The sequence below is a fragment of the Vicia villosa genome, unplaced genomic scaffold (assembly GCF_029867415.1).
Source record: "Vicia villosa cultivar HV-30 ecotype Madison, WI unplaced genomic scaffold, Vvil1.0 ctg.001790F_1_1, whole genome shotgun sequence".
Lineage (NCBI taxonomy): Eukaryota > Viridiplantae > Streptophyta > Magnoliopsida > Fabales > Fabaceae > Vicia > Vicia villosa.
The window spans coordinates 72,764-92,589 of record NW_026705727.1 but is presented as its reverse complement, the minus strand read 5'-3'; the positions used below and the strand labels follow the sequence as shown (position 1 = coordinate 92,589).

General features: G+C 35.0%; 2 protein-coding genes and 1 pseudogene across 2 annotated transcripts; all 3 read right to left on the bottom strand.

Moving 5' to 3' along the window:
* Positions 1-63: 63 nt before the first annotated feature.
* On the bottom strand, positions 64-556 carry LOC131636572 (uncharacterized). Its single transcript, XM_058907180.1, has 2 exons — positions 410-556; positions 64-312 (listed from the first exon to the last, which is right to left on the bottom strand). Exons 1-2 carry the CDS (start codon positions 554-556, stop codon positions 64-66), a joined length of 396 nt encoding a protein of 131 aa, XP_058763163.1.
* Positions 557-7,803: 7,247 nt separating this feature from the next.
* On the bottom strand, positions 7,804-9,498 carry LOC131636569 (uncharacterized). Its single transcript, XM_058907176.1, has 2 exons — positions 9,214-9,498; positions 7,804-8,282 (listed from the first exon to the last, which is right to left on the bottom strand). Exons 1-2 carry the CDS (start codon positions 9,397-9,399, stop codon positions 7,887-7,889), a joined length of 582 nt encoding a protein of 193 aa, XP_058763159.1. The 5' UTR covers positions 9,400-9,498; the 3' UTR covers positions 7,804-7,886.
* A 3,464-nt stretch (positions 9,499-12,962) lies between these two features.
* Positions 12,963-16,379, bottom strand: LOC131636579 (uncharacterized; annotated as a pseudogene).
* Between the last annotated feature and the right edge of the window lie 3,447 nt (positions 16,380-19,826).

Below are 19,826 nucleotides of genomic sequence, written 5' to 3'. Positions count from 1 at the left end.
CAACTTAACACAAGCATACTACAAGCATACTACAACAATCTTGTTATTATAGAACTCTAATGCCTAAATCTTGATCTTCAAAATCACTGCAAACATGATCAAGCAAAACATGAGGCCCATTTTCATCTGAAACATCTTCTTCTGCATTATGTTAACTTTCAACTTTGTTTTTTCAAGCTTTTTCATTGTTATTTCCAACTTCACCAACGCAACATTACATTTCTTGCATTCACGATTTTCACTCTTTGAACTTTCACCCATAGCCGTGGCAAATTCATCATCCCATAAAAACAAGTCACAAGAATTAAGACCCTGCAAACATCAACAAAAATTGGCCACATAAAACACATATGTAGATATGTTCAGTCAAATTAACCCAGCCAAATATATAAATCATACGACATATTACCCCGGCCAAACGACACTTCCAAAACTTCCGGTTTCTATTTTGCATTGTATTTGCTACCCACATCTTCATTGGCAAACGACAACCACACTGGGGAACACTCGTAATCTCATGCGAGTTGCTGCTTCCATTGCTGTAGCTTTGTTCCATGCCTATTAGTGATGATGACGACGAAGAAGATGATGAAGAACAACACTGCGCAGCCGTTGATGATGGACACGGTTTGCCAAACCCTAGTGCTCACAGTTTTTGATTTGGGGATTTTCTGATTCGTGAGGAAGAAAGAGTGAAAAAGATGATGATGTGCCAACGTGGCAATTGGTAAAAATAAAAAAAGCATTGGTAACAGACACGTAGGATGGAAACCTGATACTCTAGGTAAAAACATGGTAGAAGGTTTAAATGGTTGGAAATTCAATTTGGTGAGGTCTGCGCAACAAATTTTTTTTTTAAGGGGGCAAAACCAAATCTCGCTTGTTTGGTAGGGGGTAAAAGGTATTTAACCCTTTTGACTAATTAAATAATATTCCATTTGTGGCCCAAAATTCAACATAGAATACAAGATAAACAAGACTAGTAAAAAAAAATACAAGATAAACAAGACTAAGTTGAAGTTTTTTTTTTTTTGAATAAAAGACTAAGTTGAAGTTAATCTTCTTCAAAAGAGAGAGGTTATTAATTAGCCTTTCAGATAAATAATTTCTTTCTCATTTTATCAATAATAAAAGTATAAGAGTCTGTTAGATAGAAATGAACTCGATTTACATAAGCAAAAATATAGTTATCGTTGCATAAGCTCTGCTAGGGTTCTTTGGAATATGAGTGACTCGTTTCCGGTGACGCCTCCGGCGTTGCCTCCGGATCCATCTAAAGATGGTGATGGAGGATCAAATGATAATGGAGGTTTGGGTACACATACGCAACAGAAAACTACAAATATCTCTTACAGAAATATAGTAACCGGAGGAGATGCTGCTTCATTGGTGGATATGAATGAAGATGAGGAAGAGATCCATGTTGATGAAGAATGGGATGCTGATATAGAAGATATGCTGAATGGTATCAAAGTGAAGAAGGTCAAAATTGGAGGGTATGATTGTCCTCAAATAACTCTGTCTAAGTTTGAGGAGAACCGGATTCAAAGGCCATGGAGAAGGGGAGTTATTGTGAAGCTGCTAGGAAGAAGAATAGGTTATAAGGCATTGGAAAATCGTCTGAAGCAGATGTGGGTAAGGAAAGGCATCATCAATATCATCGATCTTGGTCATGAATACTATTTGGTTGCATTCACCCATGAAGATGATAAAAATGCAGCCTTATCGGATGGGCCGTGGTTCATTTATGATCACTACCTTACAGTCAAGGAGTGGACACCAGATTTTCATCCTGAAAGTGAAGCCATTGTTAATGTAGCAGTGTGGATACGAATTGCAAATCTACCAATCGAGTACTATGACCCAAAGCTACTGCACGTGATTGGTAATTTAGCAGGACGAACTATTAAAGTAGATAAGAATACGCATCAACGGGAGAGGGGGAAATATGCCAGAATCTGTGTGGAAGTGAATATCTCTAAACCATTACTGGCTATGTTCTCCATTCGAAATAGCAAATATAAGATTGAGTACGAGGGATTGCATATGTTATGTTTACGATGTGGGAAATTTGGACATTATAAAGAAGGATGTCCGATTCAAGATGATAAGAGAGGCAGTATGGCACCAGGAGATAAAGGGAAGGGACCTGCTATAGATATGAGTAACGAGAATAGCTATGTTGGAGTTACTGAAGAAGGTGTTAAAAATGATGGTCCTTGGCAGGTTGTCCAGAAGAAGAAGTTGGGGAGGAAACCACCGGAGTTGAAGAAAAAACAAACGCCGGTCAACAATTGGAGTGGCAAAACCGGTTCAAGGTTTGTTTCGTTGATAGGTGACGTGGCGGAATCCAGTGGAACTAAAAAGGATAGTGCTGATTCTCAGGCGGTACATTTGGAAACAAATGATGAGGCCTTGATTGGATGTAATTTAATAGGGGACAAAAGGAATGATGCGCCTTTATTAGGAGTGGGGGACAAAGGTAATAATGAGGATTTGATTTTGTCGCTGAATAGAATGGAAGTTAAGGATGATGCAATCAATGTGGTAAGTGAACATAAAGGTGGTAATACAGATGGAAAAAAAAAGACGTTTAATAAAAAGCTGGAAAAAATAGAAAAAAAGAAACAAATTGAAAATAGTGGAAGAGGTAAAAAAGATAATACATTAGCTACACGTGGCAACAAGGGTTTCACATGGAAGCACACGGAGGCAATGAAAAAGACAATTGAAGGGATATTTGGAAGAGACAAAAACTTGCAGTTTATTGAGAATAATAGTGTCACCATGCAACGTGAATACCCAACCCAGGAATATGACAAAGATGGCAACTCTGATGACAAGAGAGAGAAAGGACCAGATGATAAAACCCAAAGTTCACAAGGGGGTGGACGGAAGGATGAAGTAAATACCACTAAGATAATGCACTTAGTTCGACCACCAGACAAGCAATTTGTGTATGGAGAGTGCACACTTGAAGCTATACAAGATCCAGAGATGAGTGCTGGTATGGATACGTCTATGCACACTATGCACACCATGGAGGTCTTGGAAAAGGAAGAGAATAGCCAAGGAATAGAAGAAGAAATGGTGGCTGAAACACTAGAAGGGTGTTGAGACTTAGAAAGGGATGTCGTCCATACCATCATAACTTGTTAATAATGATTGACAACTTAAACATTATAGGTTGGAATTGCAGGGGAGCAGCGGGCAAGGACTTCTTTAGGTTTTGTAAATATTATACTGATATATACAAACCAGAGGTCATTGTTCTTATGGAAACGCGTAGTGAGCCGGTAAAGTTGCAAACTCCTTTAAAGAAATTGGGGTTTCAACAATTCATATCGGTTAATAACAATGGTTATGCAGGAGGGATTCTAGTAGCCAGTAAAGAAGACAACATGCAGCTGGTTCTGATAAATAAGAGTGATCAGTTTATTCATATGCAAGGCACTGACAAGCATGGGAATGACTGGCAATTTACTGTGGTTTATGCGAGCCCTAATCCTAGTATCAGAAAAGACTTGTGGGAGAATATGAGGAGTATAGCTGCTGATATGGATAGACCTTGGCTTGTCGCTGGTGATTTTAATGATATAGCCTTTGCGAATGAGAAAAAAGGTGGAGGTCAAGTGTCAGCTCGAAAGTGTCAGATTTTTAGAGACAATATGGAGGTTTGTAAACTGGTGGATCTTGGTGCCCACGGGCCGAAATTCACTTGGCGGGGTCCTATTTATCATGGTGGTCAAAGAATCTATGAAAGACTGGATCATGCCATATGCAATGAGGAATGGAGACTTTTATTTGAGGAAGCGCAGATTAGAGTTTTAACGAGGGTGGAGTTTTCGGATCACCATCCAATCATGATATCTCTTAGAAGCTGTAATCACGAGAGAGCTGCTAAGCCGTTTAGATTTGAGAGCGCATGGATGATTGAAAATAAATATATTGATAGACTCAAAGGACATTGGAACAATAAGGAGGATTTGGTGGCTAACCTTAAAAGAATTGAACAAGATGCAACTGATTGGAAGAAGCATTCTATTCAGCATGTGCAACGGGCCAAGAAAAGTTTGATGACACGTTTGAATGGTATTCAAAGGAACATACACCATAGGCAGAACAATAGAGGTCTGCTTAAGTTAGAAAAGAAGCTGCAAGAAGAACTCAAAATGATACTGCGACAAGAGGAACTCATGTGGTTTCAAAGGTCAAGAACTAAATGGTTGGTTGACGGTGATCGAAACACAAAATACTACCATCTGCAAACAGTAAAGAGAAGGAGGAAAAATAAAATCCTCATGTTGAAAGATGAGAGTGGCAATTGGATTGAAGATAATGCCCAGATCAAAGCCTTAGTCAATAACTTTTATGAGGAACTCTTTGCTTCAGGGTCAACATGGAACAGATGGAGACAGACGAGCATTACGTATCCGGGAATTGAAGACGAGGATCTTAGACAGCTGGATGCAAATATTAGCAATGATGAAATTAGAAGAGCTATGTTCGAGATGCAACCTTGGAAAGCCCCGGGTCCTGACGGTTTCCCTGCTGGCTTTTATCAAAAATCCTGGGGAATTGTTGGTGCGGCTGTTTGTGAATGTGTGACCAGAATGTGGGAGAAACCAAGTGAAATTATGCATGTGAATAAAACTGACATATGCTTAATCCCCAAAGTTGATAATCCTAGTCTGGTTTCACAATTTAGACCAATCTCACTTTGCAATACTATCTATAAGACTCTTAGCAAGATTGTGGTTGGGAGATTACGACAACACATGAACACTTGGATTTCTCCTTACCAAACAGGTTTTGTGCCAGGGAGAGTCATTCACGAAAACATAATTGTAGCTAGAGAAGTTATGCATACTATGGAGAAAATGAAAGGTAGGAAAGGTGCCTTTGCAGTTAAGGTAGATCTATCAAAAGCGTATGATCGAATAAGCTGGGAATTCATATGGAGAACATTACAAGAGATTAGAATCCCTGAAAAACTGATGGCGGTCATTATGCATTCGGTTACTAGCGTTGAGACGAATGTTAATTGGAATGGAGCCAGAAATAGGTACTTTCGCCCTCAAAGAGGCATTCGCCAAGGGGATCCTATTTCCCCATATCTGTTTGTGTTATGTATGGATAAATTATCCCACCTTATTGAAGAGGAGGTTCGGAGCCGAAAGTGGAAAGGTGTTAAACTTGGAAAGAATGGTGTGACAATTTCTCATCTAATGTTCGGCGATGATCTACTAATCTTCGGGGAAGCTACTGAAAGTCAGATGAATTGTGTCATGCAAACTTTGGAGGAATTTTGTTGCATGACTGGGCAAGAAATAAGTATGGAAAAAACCAGTATTATGTTTTCAAAGAATGTCAGTAGGCATATGCAAAAGAAGCTCCAACAGTTGTCTAAGTTGAAAGAAACTAAGAACTTCGGACGCTATCTTGGAGTCCCTCTTAGTGGGAAGAAACTAAGAAAACAAGACTTCCAATACATTGTGGACCAAGTAGCAGCAAAGTTGAATGGTTGGAAGAAAAATACCTTGGCTCTTGCTGGACGGATAACTCTTGCCAAGAGTGTTATAGAAGCTATACCATTGTATCCCATGATGACAAACAAACTCCCTAAGTCTGTTATTGATGCTATTCATGGCTTGCAAAGAAGTTTTGTGTGGGGTGATACGGAGGACAAGCGGCGTATTCATGCTATTGGCTGGGATAAGGTCACGATGCCAAAGCAACTGGGTGGTGTGGGTTTGCGTGACCTTAACACTCTTAATGAAGTTTGCCTAATGAAACTAGGTTGGAAGATGTATAACAATTCAGAGGAACTCTGGTGCTCTATCTTAAAAAACAAATACCGGATTTTGGATCGAGAAGATTGTGTGAAGATTAGGGCGAGTGATTCCAGTATGTGGAAGGATGTTGCGAGAACTGTTCCCACTCTGAAAACTACAGGAAAATGGATTATAGGAGATGGCAAAAGTATCAAGGCCTGGGAGGATAATTGGCTTGGCCACGAATTCGTCTTGAGCAATTACGACGTCACAATTCCAAATAACCTGAAAAGAGCTTATGTGTGTGATTTGATTACTGATGAGGGAGATTGGAATTTCCAAATCCTTGAAAGCTGACTGCCAGCGTTATGGATTGAAAAACTGAAATCTTGCTTGCCCCCGATTACGGGACAGGATGCTGACGTGTTTTGTTTTGCAGGTACGGGTGACAATGTATTTTCAGTTAAAGACATGTTTAACGAACTCGAAGGTTATAATTCTGAAGACATTGATGGAGACTGGAGCAGGATTTGGAAAGCTCAGGTTCCTGAGCGATGCAAGACCTTTTTGTGGTTACTCAAGCATAACAGATTGCTTACCAACCTCAACAAGAATACGAAGGGATTGGGTAGTGCAGGGTGTAACTTATGTGGCGCTGCGTGTGAATCTAGCTTGCATGCGCTTCGTGACTGCCATGCATGCGTGAATGTTTGGCAAAGCTTAGTCCCTAGTGAGCTAATGCTGGAATTCTTCTCGGTAGATTTGGCACAGTGGATACATTTGAATCTCAATCACATGAGCAATAGCAATAAGGAGTGGAGGAATACGTGGATTGTTGCATGCCATTCCTTATGGACCTGGAGAAATCAGGAAGAACATGATGAGAACTATGCAAGGCCTATTGATCCTATTAATCACATATTGAGAAGGAGGGATGAATATCTTCAGGCCATGAACCTGTACAAAAACATCAAAGCAGAGGGATGTGGCAATAATTATGTGGGGTGGAAGCCGCCAACAAAAGGAATGCTCAAACTTAATACTGATGGTGCAAGTAGGAATGACGGAACTGCAGGCTGTGGTGGTGCAATCAGAGATGAAATGGGGAAGTGGAGAGGAGGTTTTTCAAAATATGTAGGGAGAAGTAGCGCAGTCTTGGCAGAAATGTGGGGAGTGTATGAAGGAGTTAAACTTTTAAATAGGATGGGTTATAAGAAAGCGGAGATCAATATCGATTCCATGGAAGTAGTGGAAGCGCTTGAGCATGGTGTAGTGGGTCATGTGGAATGTGTTGCTATTCTTAGGCAAATTCTGCAGCAGCTAAAGTGTTTGGATACGGTTATTATATCGCACACCTGTAGGAGTGCTAATGCGGCCGCGGATTGCTTGGCAAAAAATGGATGCATTGACAAGAGATATAATCAGTTTGACAGGGCTCCTGATTTTCTTGTTAACTTGTTAGATCTTGATGCTAATGGGATTGTTATTCCCGCTGTAACTGAGTAGTTGTTGTTTTCTTTGGGCTTTTGCCCTCATTCATATCAAAAAAAAAAAAAGAAATGAACTCGATTTTACATTAACATTTAATAAAGGTTTATCAAATAGTCACATAAGCTCGTTTTAAACTCGTTCGGAAAATTAGAAATAATAGCAAAATGCTAAACTCTCATTGAACATCAATATAAAACTAGTTTATATTGAAAGTATATAATTCTTTTTCTTAACAGATATATTCAAAATAAATATAAGGTTGATTCAATGGATATCTAGCAGGGGAGTCAAGTCTTAATCCCATCCAAACTTCTTAATCAAACACCAGTTCTTACTGCAATTCATTAGTTTTAGAGAACAAATTAATAGCACTATATAATTTTGATGACAAAATTAATACTCCACTCTAAGCAAATTCCTAGAACCTTGAAAACAATCCCAAAATCCTTTCTTCTCTCAAACTTTAAACAATATATATCTCTATATCTCTATCCCACCTACCACAGTGTAAACAACTTAACATAAAATCACAGGAGCATAGTGCACATAACAGAAATAAAATTTGTAACAACACATACAAGATGTCAATTTCTAAACCAACATAAGTTTACAGGAATGAGCTCAAACCATAAGAATTCCGTTTTCTTTAACAGTATCAAGGATGATTCCTAGTCTACCTTCAATCCTTTCGTTCTTTCTCGGTTCGTACGCAACAGCATATATATCAGCTTCCTTTGATCGATCTGCAATAAGCTTTCCAATTATCCTACAAGCTTCAGGATCTATCAAGGATGGGAGAGAGTTTCGAAGATCCTTGGCGTTTGTGGTGGCGGCACATATCACTTTGCTTGTTCCCCGGTGAGTCACTTTTGCGTGAACGAATCTTTTTGAGAAGAAAATATCTAATAAAAACGGTCTCATGTACATATCAGTTCTCTGCTTCCATGATTTCCTGTTGGGTCTCTTTTCAGCTTCACCTCGAGATCTTCGGGTCCAAGCAGCTCGAATGAACGAACCCTACAGATGTTAAAGTGAATTACTTTTCTTCACTCAAGTAATCAATCATAAGAGAAATAAGCAATATTTAGAATTTGAAATGTTCTCTACACAGGTAGGTCGGATAAACTTTCCCATAGGTGCATATAGAAAAAGAAAGAATTGAAATAATCAAGAACATTCTAACTAAAAACTTCCCGCATAAGATAAAATCAACAACCTCTGCATCTCAGTCTTGCAAAAACTTGTCTTCTTCAGAAAACTATAAACTTATAAGGTTTTTGCACATATAAACTAAGACGGTTATAGGATTACGAATGTAGCAATTACATAAAATTAAACCAAGAAAAATTAGAGTATTTGTATCGGTTGTTATTATTAGAGACGTGTATCAGATGTATAAACCTATCTGTTCTAGGCCGCTCACAAGGTCTAAGGTAGAAGGCCCAGAGGCAAAGCGGAACATGTGTTCCTCCGTTCTCATCTAATGCAAGTAATTGAGGCATCACCCACCATCCAGATCAATCGAACGGCTGTCCGCACTACAAGCCGCACTCTTTTTCGCAAATGGTTTTAACAACTCTCACCATATAAGAGAGAAAGTACGCCATTGTAAGGTATTCAAATCCTCACTCATCCTTATATTACTCATTATTCTCTCACTGACTAGAATGTTGGAGTGCTAACTTTGAAGGTCGTCTCACGTTCAGAACACTACCATTCCATATATTAGTGTTACCACAAAAACAAATTACCCTACATAGAGTGTCGCAACACACTCTTTTTCAAACAGTTTTGCTTCTTCTATCTGTAGAAACTCAATTTAACCGTTTCTAAAGTTCTAAGATTAATTTAACAGTGAAAATTGACTGAATCTTGTAACAACTTGAAACTATCAGATACATAATCTCCGGTGGAAAACTGAATTGGAGAAGCGGAAGAAGGAACTTACGTTGAAATTGGTAGGGTTTACGGGAGAGAGAGTAGTGGTTGAGATTGGTAAAGAGGGAAATGAGCGTGAAAACGAAAGCGATGATGAAGACGAAGATGGTTTTAGTTGGATTTGGTGGAGCTTAGGTTGAAAATGAGAACACGGCGAAGATGACGGTGGTGCCCAACCAATACAACTCGTTATCATTTCCTTAGCCGCTTCTTCTCCGGTTACAAATTACTCGATTTTTCCTCTTTCTCTTTCTTTCGGAAGATAAACTTTTTAAAAGCTCTTGAGTTAGAGTTTTATAAGATGATTTTTTTTATCGGGGATTTAGCTTAATTTGGGGTCAGTTCTGAGATTAAGATGATTTTTTACATTTTATAAAATGTGAATTTCATAAGAGATAACTTTATTGATTTAAGGATTTTAAAATAGTGTAGGTTATTTAGTATGCACTATCACTGTAAAAAAAATTGGCAAATTCTTAGATACCCAGTTGTTTTGAATGACACAGGTACCCCGTTGAGAGAAATACTTGCATGATACGAACCTAAATTCATATTTTTAGGCACAATCAATAAAAAGTGAGAAAATTGACATTTGTTAAAAATTTAATTTGGTTTTTAATTGTTATCATGGAGGTGATTGGTTTAATATAGGAGAGAGACAATTTTATTTTAATTTTTTAATAAATAAAAAATTATGATTGGTTGTGTGTAAATTCATGTGTTATGGTTGTGTCCATATAAGAATTGTTCCCCAATTGAACTGAACGAATTAGAAATCGCCACTTGTCTTATTTAATTGATATTTTATTTAATAATTATTTTTTAAAAAATTAAATAATTTTTATATATATATATATATATATATATAGATATAATTTTGGCCGATAAACTAATTTTGCAAAGAGATATAATCACTTCTGAATTCAGCTTCAAGTGAAGCATATGGGGGCTTCGACTCCCACTCCTCTTTGACTTGTTTCGCTGCCGTAGTAAAGTATACGACGGCTCAACGAAGATGGATTCGTCGGAGTGCATAGGAACGCGTCTCGGATGTGCGGGGAGGAATGACTCGCGGTGACCGTGTGATGGGGTTTCCGTGTCGGATCTGGAAGTGACATATTTTCAGTCGGAGTGTGAAGTCTTCGTCTGTGGTGGTGCTTTCATCGGAGATTTGCCGGTTTCATATGAGTTATGAACGACGGGGCTGGATTGTGTTTCCTGTGGCAAGTAATTTTCTGATGATGTGTTCGTTTGATTTCGAATTGGCTCTTAATTCTGGAAATTTTCTCTCCCTCTTTTCTTTTATTTTTATTATCTAGTGATGATGTGAGTTCTGGTTTTGTGATGCATTTGTGAAGTTTATGTCAATGGCGAAATTATAGTGAGGCAATTTCATGGTTTATGGATGGTCATTTGGTTTTGGACTGATAGTATTTGTACATGAGTGAAGTTAGATTTATTGAATTTGTAAAAGTGGAGATGAAGAAGAAAGCCGATTACATGAAGAAGAAGTAAGAGATATTGGATTTCTGTAAAGAAAATAAACAAAAATGAAAAAGTAGAGTTGTTGGTAGGACTTGGATCCTCTCCTTTATTTTTCTCTCCTTCCCTCTCCATCCTCTCTATCTCTCTATTAATCTCACTCTCACTCATCATTAAAAAACAAAATATAATAAAGAGAGAGAATGAAATTAAGAGAGAGATAGAGAAGATAGAGAGGGAAGGAGAGAAAAATGATGGAGAGGACCTAAAGTGGTTGTTGGTATATCTTTTAATTTGTTTAATTGAATGGCCTGATAATTGTTAATATAATGATTTTTATAAATAAAATTAATATTAATAATTTAAATTAAAATTATATAAGTGGATCTATCAAAATTGGACATGTCAGAGAGGGTATTGGTACGCAATAAAATTGGATGGGTACAGAAGTGTTCACCAAAAAATTTTACATCAGCACATCATCACCATTCAAATTTAAATGAATTTCTTTAATAGAAATTAAAACAAAAGTTAAATAATTTTAACAAATTAACGGTTAAGATTCACTAATAGTGTAAAACTTTTTTATATCGTTACTGTATTCCAATTAAATTCATTTATTTTTAAAATTATTATAAAATATAAAATAATTTTATGATCTAGGAAGATATAAACATTTCAAAACATTAAAAAAAAATTATTATAATACAACCTGGTATATGTTAAAATTCAAATTAGTGAATACAAACTTAAATTCACGGAGAGTTTTCATTATTTTATAAATACTAACTTTTTTTGAGCAAATAAAAATAATTTTATTTTAAAAAATATTGTTCAGTACAAAAGCCAATAAAAACGATCCAGGCTCTCAAACGACATAGGAAACTACAAAAATCAAACAACCCAGTTAGCTAATTTTGCATTGCATCCAACTCTCCATCTAATGTTTTAAACAATTTACTGGATGGTTAACTCTTTGGTACTTTTCTTAGTAAAAGTCTTGTGATTTCTCACAGTCCACATTAAGTATATCATTTATGCTATGGCAATTTCAAGCATTTTGCTTTGACAGTTCTTCTTCTTTATTATTCGACAAATCCAGTCCAGCTCTAGTTGCCAACCTTGTGGTGTATGCCCAAGTTTTAGCCATTGTAGAACCTGTCCTCAAACTCTGCTCGTGGTTCTGCACTCAAAGAAGAGTAGTTGGCATCTTTCACTATCCTCACAGTAGTAGCAATTGCCATCAGTAAGCACACCAAACTTACTCAGTCTATCTTTTGTCATTAATCTGTTCCTGCAACCCAACCAGAAGATGAAGATAGACCGAGGCCTAGCTCCATTGCCAAAGAACATCTTTCTCCAATTAACATTCAGTTTGTTGTCTTGCAGACTCTTGTAAATTCTCTTCGTAGAGTATATGCGACTATTATTTGATTCTCCCCAAGCTTTTGTATTCCTTAACTCTTCCCCATGTTTGCACATAAATTTAACTATCCACAAGCTTCGATGAGGCAGCTTAGATGTGAGATTGTCCCTATCTTAATGTAGTACATATGAATCCAACGGATCCATTATTTAGCCTCCTTAGCACACAAATTCTAGAGCATTTTGCCAACTGTTGCTCTATTCCAAATGGCCAGATTAATCATGTTCCTTCCACCTGCAGATACATGATCACACAAACTCTCCCATGAAACTGGAGCTTTCTTGAAAACTTCTTCCATGCTTGTCTATATGAAAGTTCTGCATAGGGCCTCAATATGATGTATGATCCTTTTGGGGAGGGGGAAAATCTGCTTCCAGTAGTTAGCTATTGAAAATAAAACACTCCTTACCAATTGTATCCTACCTGCATAAGACAGCAACCTAGTGCACCAATGATTTAGTCGACCAAGCATTTTATCAATGAGAGTTTGGCACATATAGATAGTCAATTTCTTGCTTGCAAGTGGAACTCTTAAATACTTGAAGGGAAGGTTGTTAGAACAAGATTTGGTTCTGCATTCAATCTTTAAGTTTTGATGATAGCAATACATATATTTGTATAAAACAATTTTGTAACTCTAATAGTTTCTTAATTGTGCAGATTCACTATTTTGGTTGATTAGGATTGTTGTCTAGATAATCATCAGAATCAGCGTCATCACACATCAGAAGAACTATTCATCTCAATTCCGAAGAGACGTCAGCAGTTTTGAAGAATGTTGAACAACTCATCAGAAAAAGGATCTACAAATGTTCTGAAGCAAAGCGACTATTCAGAAATCAGAATTCACTTCAGAAAACGCTTATTGCTTCTGGTTCATAAATCAGAATGCGTCGTTCAGATAGCTTGTTGCTCTTGACTCTAAAGACTTCTTTCTGTATCTGAAGGATTCTCTCTCTTCGAACATCTACGTTACTTGATCTCTTCACTGCACTCTCTACTTCAGATAAGAAGTACATCACAACTGAATAACGATCAAAAACCTGCAAAAGAAACAATATGGTACAACAACACATCACCTTTTCCACTTTTGCAGGACGTATTGTACGATTCCATTTTTTTGTGCTCACTGTTCCCTAAGATGTTTTGGAGCCGTTGCATCAAGGAAAGCGTTGTCTTATCCTCTTTCAACAATCATCTTCTCATGTGACTATATATTTGAGACACTCTCGTTTGAAGAAGATGCTGATTTGAAAAACGTTACTCAAGCAATATCTTCAAACTCAGTAGATAAACTTCAAAGAGAAAAAAAAAAGAGAGAAAAAAAAGAAAGATCTTAGAGAAACTGCACTAAACACTCCCTTGTGAGAAATCTAGTTTCTAAGAATCTGTAAAAACACAAGAGTTGCTGCTCATAGATTGTGTTAACATTTGAGCTAAAGTGTTTATGTTTCAATCTGCTTTATAGAAACAATATATTGTAAACATATCATTTGTAAATCTTTTGAGATTTGTATTCCTCAAGTGACTAGATTGTTAGTATGTATATTTGAGGGGGTTAAGGTGTCTTTCTAGACTCTTAGAGGTTGTTTGTAATCTAAATTTTTTAAAAGTTGTTGAGTTAAAATTTTATAAGATGATTTATTTTACATTTTAAAGTATGTGAATTTCATAAGAGATAATTTTTATTGATTTAAAAATTTTAAAAGATTGTAGATTATTCATTTAAATTTTAAAATATATTATAAAATATAAAATAATTTTATGAATTAGTAAGATATATAAACATTTCAAAACATTTAAAAATAAATTATTATAACACAATCTAGTATATGTTAAAATTTAAATAATTTTATAAAAACTTAAATTCACGGGCAATTTCCATTATTTTATAAAAAAATTAATTGAAATACAGTGTAATCACAACTGTTGATAAATTAGTAATGTAACTTTTATTTTAATTTTTTTGTTTAACTTTTATTTTAATTTTTGTTTAAAATATTACAATCGAATGATCATTGATACAATGATGGTGTAAATTTTTTTACATTAAAACATCACATAACAATTAAACTCTTTTATAAGCAGAGTTTAGTTAATCATTTTTATTCAAAAAATTATTATATTTATATCTAATTTAATATTTCTGCATAACTATCAACTGAATTTATTTTTAAAAAATTAATATTATTAAGATATTAAAAAAATAAAATTTAAAATTAATATAATCCCAACAAAAAATCGCCACATAGTTATATATCCCACTTATACCAAAAAAAAAACTTAACTAATTAAAAATTGAAAAGTTATAATCTAAAAAAAAAGGAGAATGTTGAAAAAAAATGTAGAAAACATAAAAAAGAAATAACAAATATGGGAGATAATTAAAAACATAAAAATATATAAAAATGTAAAAAGAGAAGAAAAAATGTAAAAGAAATATAAGTCCATCAAAATTCAATTTAATAAACAATCACTTAAAATATTTTCGAAAATCATAATTAAATACGTAAAATTTATTTAGGTTAAATAAAAAAATTCATCAAAGATCACAAAACTGTTCTATCATAAAAAAAAAAAAAATCTTTTTAAATGCTTCAAAAATTCTAATTTGAATACACCCCTTTAGTCTATATGTATTTTTTTACCCTTTAGTCTTCAAGCATTGTTCCACATGCTCATAGCACTCATACAACCAAAAGGAACTCCCCTCATATCTTAGATCTAATTCAATGTGGCCACAATTTTTATTTTGTTGAAACCATAAAATTTTCCCAAATGCATAGGTATGTACCTATTAGAGAGCAAGAGTTCCTATAATGTAGATCATAGCCATAATTTAGAATATCAAGTTACAAAAAAAATAAAATTCAGCTGAATCTAAAACTAGAAAAATTCAACCAAAAAAAGAAAACAAGCGGTTACAAATTCAAACTTGTGTTTGCACATCACATAAGTTCTCTTGATTTATATGACATATAGACCTAGCTATCTCCGATATTACATAAACTGAATGCACTCTTCAAGCAAATATATTGTCCATAGAGAATCAATAATCAATAATAGAAGCTAAATCACAATATGTTCCACAATAAGTTTCTCGCGCTTGCCAACAGCAGATATACTCAATTTTTGAAGCAGTTCCAATGCAGAAGAACAAACCAGAGATTATTTATTTTCTTCACAAAAAGAAAATCATGTAGGCACACACAAGAAAGTAGAGTTAACAAATTCAAATCAAATAGCCAAGTAAAACTTACACATGACACCAGCCAACCGTTTGAATGTTCTTGGAATACGAACATAGTTCTTAACCTCTATAAGAACACTAATAAAAATGTATTAATTTTGTTTCTGTAGCTAACTAGAATTAAAGATTGCTCTAGAGCCTTTTGAGTGAGATGACAACAAATAGAACACAGAATTGATAAAAATGGATCAATAAATTAGTTGCAAGACACAAATAGAGTTATAATTAAACTGACAGTTTTATCGGTGCGAGTCTAACTCAACCCTACAAAAACTAGTTTGTAAAATAGGAGATGCCTCCCAGACTCCCAATTATAAAGCACTTTTTCAAGCTATATCATATCACATCGAATGTTGCACTCTCAACACACTCTCTTCACACCCATGACTAGATATTTGGCTCATGACTCAAGCATCCCGATAGCAGGTAGTTCAATAGATCTTAGATACAATCTTAAAATTTGTATTTGACCTGACTCAACCATACAGAGTTAAACCATTTTGTGAGCAACAATTTCAAAACCAACCAAGCAAAGCAGCATAAACATCAAAACTCAATAACAAAAAGTAGCGATAATACCATTGATAAAAACATTTTTAAACCAACCTGATGGCAAATGTCAGGCCTGTAATCACCAGGATTCTTGTTATTTTTCCGGGGGAAATTAGCATGATCATCTGAGTTGATAAGTCTGTAGACACAACTCAAAATCATTATCACTCAAATTCCAAACAGTCCTCATTCCAAAAATCAAAATCCAAATTTTCAGTACCTTTCCAACTTTAGCGACTTCCAAATAAGCTTTTTCGAGAACGAACATAACACCTGGTTCCTCACTATTTTTTTAGAAGGAGCAATTGGAATACCTGCAAGTTCACTATTTCTCTCTGTTTGTGCAACTACTGACGTTGGTTCTTCTTTCTGAATCACTGGTTTCTTTGGGTTGGATTTGGTCGTAATTGGTTGACACTTCCTTGTTCTTCCGCTTCTTCCCCTTCATAGTATAAGCCCGCGTCATTTTTGAATCCGTAACTCAACACAGGGACATTGTAGTCAAAATTCGAATAGAATTGTTTGAATCTGGAGAAGTTTTTCTGAGGTAACTATGAAGATAAAAACCCTAAGGCTATGTTTGGATTGATATACTAGAACGGAGCGGAGCGGGACATGATGGAATGGAGTGGAGCGGAGTGGAATGGTATTGAGATTCCATTCCACTGTTTGTGCATATTTTATAGTTTGACAGTGGGAAATAGAATATTTTAGTTCGTTCCATTGCATACACCCCAAATGGGGTGTGTAGCGGTGAAATTGGTGAGACTAAAGCCATGTGAAAGACTTAGCTCATTTTGTTTCAAACAGAGTCGCCACCGCGCTTTATTGTTTTCAAAAAGGAATGGGAGAAAGAGCGAATAAAACCCACAGAAGTTTTTAAAATCAAAACTAATAAACTTATCAGAGATTTGGGTAAGGGGGTTTGTTATACAAGGGGGAGGTTTTAAGCACCCCTCATATCCATGGTATTCCATGGGAACCTCTTTGAAAATGTTATTATTTTTGTATACATCTTTTGAAAAAAACATATGTGTATTTGTTAAAAAAGAGTGTGGAGATGGGAAAAGAAGTTTTTAAAAGTGAGCTCGATAAGACATCGCATCTTAGGCCTACATACCCCTTTAACAATATGGAAGTCAGAGCTTTTGTAGTTCCTCTTAAAAGGAAAATAAAAGGGCCAAAGCGGCCAAAATCTTTTTTGGTGTTGAGTTTTAACAATACTAAGTACAAAGATAAAAGAGATTGGAAAAGAGATTGAGTACCTTGACAATTTTAGTCAATACCATTCTCATTCCTTTGGATTTTTCAACAACAACTTAAGTAATCAATACCTTGAAAATCATTTCATGTATGAATGAAGATGATGAATGATGGATGGATAAATATCTCATGCAATATGGTTAGTACACAATGTATATGTACAATGGATAAAGTACAAATGTACAAGGATAAAAAACAACAAGTATATGTATATAAACAAAGACAATGATCAAAGAGACAAGTTATATTGACATGGAAATGCTAAAGATCAAAGATTCAAATTAGGGTTTTAAAGACAAAAGTTTCACATTCTAATCATACTTTAGTCATTTGAAAAAGAATAAAGTCTAATTAATTCATGGTATGAACAACAAAAGACAAAGATATTCCAATGGTATGACACTGATATCTACATTTTATCAAAAGATTATATTAACAAGTATTAAAAATTTATACCAATTAATTTAAAGAAAACATATTTTTTAATGATTTTTTGAAGATATTAAATATAAATGTATAAAAATTAATCATTTACTAAACATAAAACAATTTGAATCAAACATCTTCATGGTATTAACCTTCACTTAAACATGATATAAACCCCAAGGAAACTAAAGTCATACTCAAGTAAGCAAGTTAATTATTTGTAGAAGCTTTGTATGGAGTGGAAAAGCTGAGATTACCAGGAAGGCACCTGTTTCCTGGAAGAAGATATGTGAGCCAAAGAATGCAGGGGGCCTAAATATCACATCACTGAATGAATGGAACATAGCTACTTTGGGGAAGCTCCTTTGGAACATTCAGTCCAAAGCTGACAAGATGTGGGTGAAATGGGTGAATATGTACTATCTCAAGGACCAGAATTTCTTGGTATGGCAACCAAAAAATGACTGTTCTGTATTGATGAAGAACTTAGTAGCTTGCAGGGATCAGATTACCTAGACTACATACTGGCAAACTATATTACAAACTGGGTACTACAAAGCCTCGAGGATGTACCATAGTCTGAGAGGGGACAGAGAATAGGTGCCATGGAGGAAGATTGAATTCAAGAACCTGGCCAGACCCAGGACACAATTCTTGATGTGGCTGGCACTAATGGATAGAATAAACACCAAATCCAGGATCAAAAAGTTTGGTATTCAAACTAATCTTAGGTGTGTTTTCTGCTCTGAACAGGAAACAATCAATCACTTATTTTTTGACTGCAGGTGGACTAGAAATATACGGGCTCAAATGCTAAACTGGATAGGCTACCATCATCACCCTGGTAACTGGCAGTATGAGAAGCAATGGCTCACCATGGAAGCTAACAAGAAAGGATGGAGAAGGCAAATCCTTAAAGCTGCAGCAACAGAGCTTGTGTACGCATTATGGCAGAACAGGAACTCCATAGTGTTTGCTCAAGGAACTCGTGATGACCATGTTTTAGATAGAGTTAAATTCATTGTCTATACTAGGTGTTCTAGGCATAAAATTATTATCACTCATTTTGATGAAAATACTCTTTGGATATAGTAAGATGTTTAATGTAACCTGGCTCATTGGAGCGATATGTACTTCGTGGTTTTTTGGAAATAAAATTTATTTGATTCAAAAAAAAAGTTTATTGTATCATGGCATCAAGAGTTTATCAAAAAATTAGACCACACAAACTTTTAACAAGACCTAAATGATTTAAACAACAAACATATTTTTTGGTTTTTTATTTAATACATAAGATAAAATAAAGTTAAGACTTGATTAAATAAATAAAATATTTTTGAATTTTTTTATTGTATTTAAACTAAATGAAATCATAAATGATAAATAAATAAAGTAAACCAAAAGAAAAATGAAAAGACAAAAAAAAAGAAAAAAAAGAGCTCAAGTGAGCAGAAGACAAATGACGTAAAGATAAAATGCAATGGAATGTAAAATGCATAAAATAAAGAGCATGATATAAAGTGCGAAAATATAAATTGCGGAAACATAAATTGCGTTAAAAGTAAAAGTTAGTACAAAATAAGGTAAGTGTAAACATGAGTGGATCAAGACCTAAGTCAAGGAAGATTATGAGATCATTACATCAATCAAACATTTCTTAAGGCCTTAGGACAAACTTATCACCATCCCAAAGTACTCAAAGTAATCTCATGATCACCTTAAAGTAGATTTGAAATGATGAAAGTTCATCAAGCCTTAATTCATACCTAATTGAACAAGATGAATCATCAAAATCCAATTGATCCAAAAAATAAATAAAAAGAAGAAGATGGAGATGGAGGTTCAAGAACACTTTTCAACTCTTGATTTAAAAATAATTGATTTTTTCATAAAAACGGTGATGATTAAGGTACTAAATAAATAAAACAAGAGTAAAAATGCAATAGAATTAAATAAATAATAAGCATAAGAGTCTATCTATTTAATAACTTGAAATAAAATAACCAAGAGGAAAAATAAAGAGTTTTGGCTTAGTTTGCATAGAAAATGCTTGGAACTCAAAAATCACAAGTTTATAAAAAAAGTGGAATTTTGGAGCTTTCAAGTAAGGGAGTGAGTTGGGAGATTTTTTTGTGTGTCCTTGAAACAAGAGGCAAGGACCTCTATTTATAGGGAAATTTTGTGATTTGTGGAGGGAAAATATAATAAAAAAATGTACCAAATT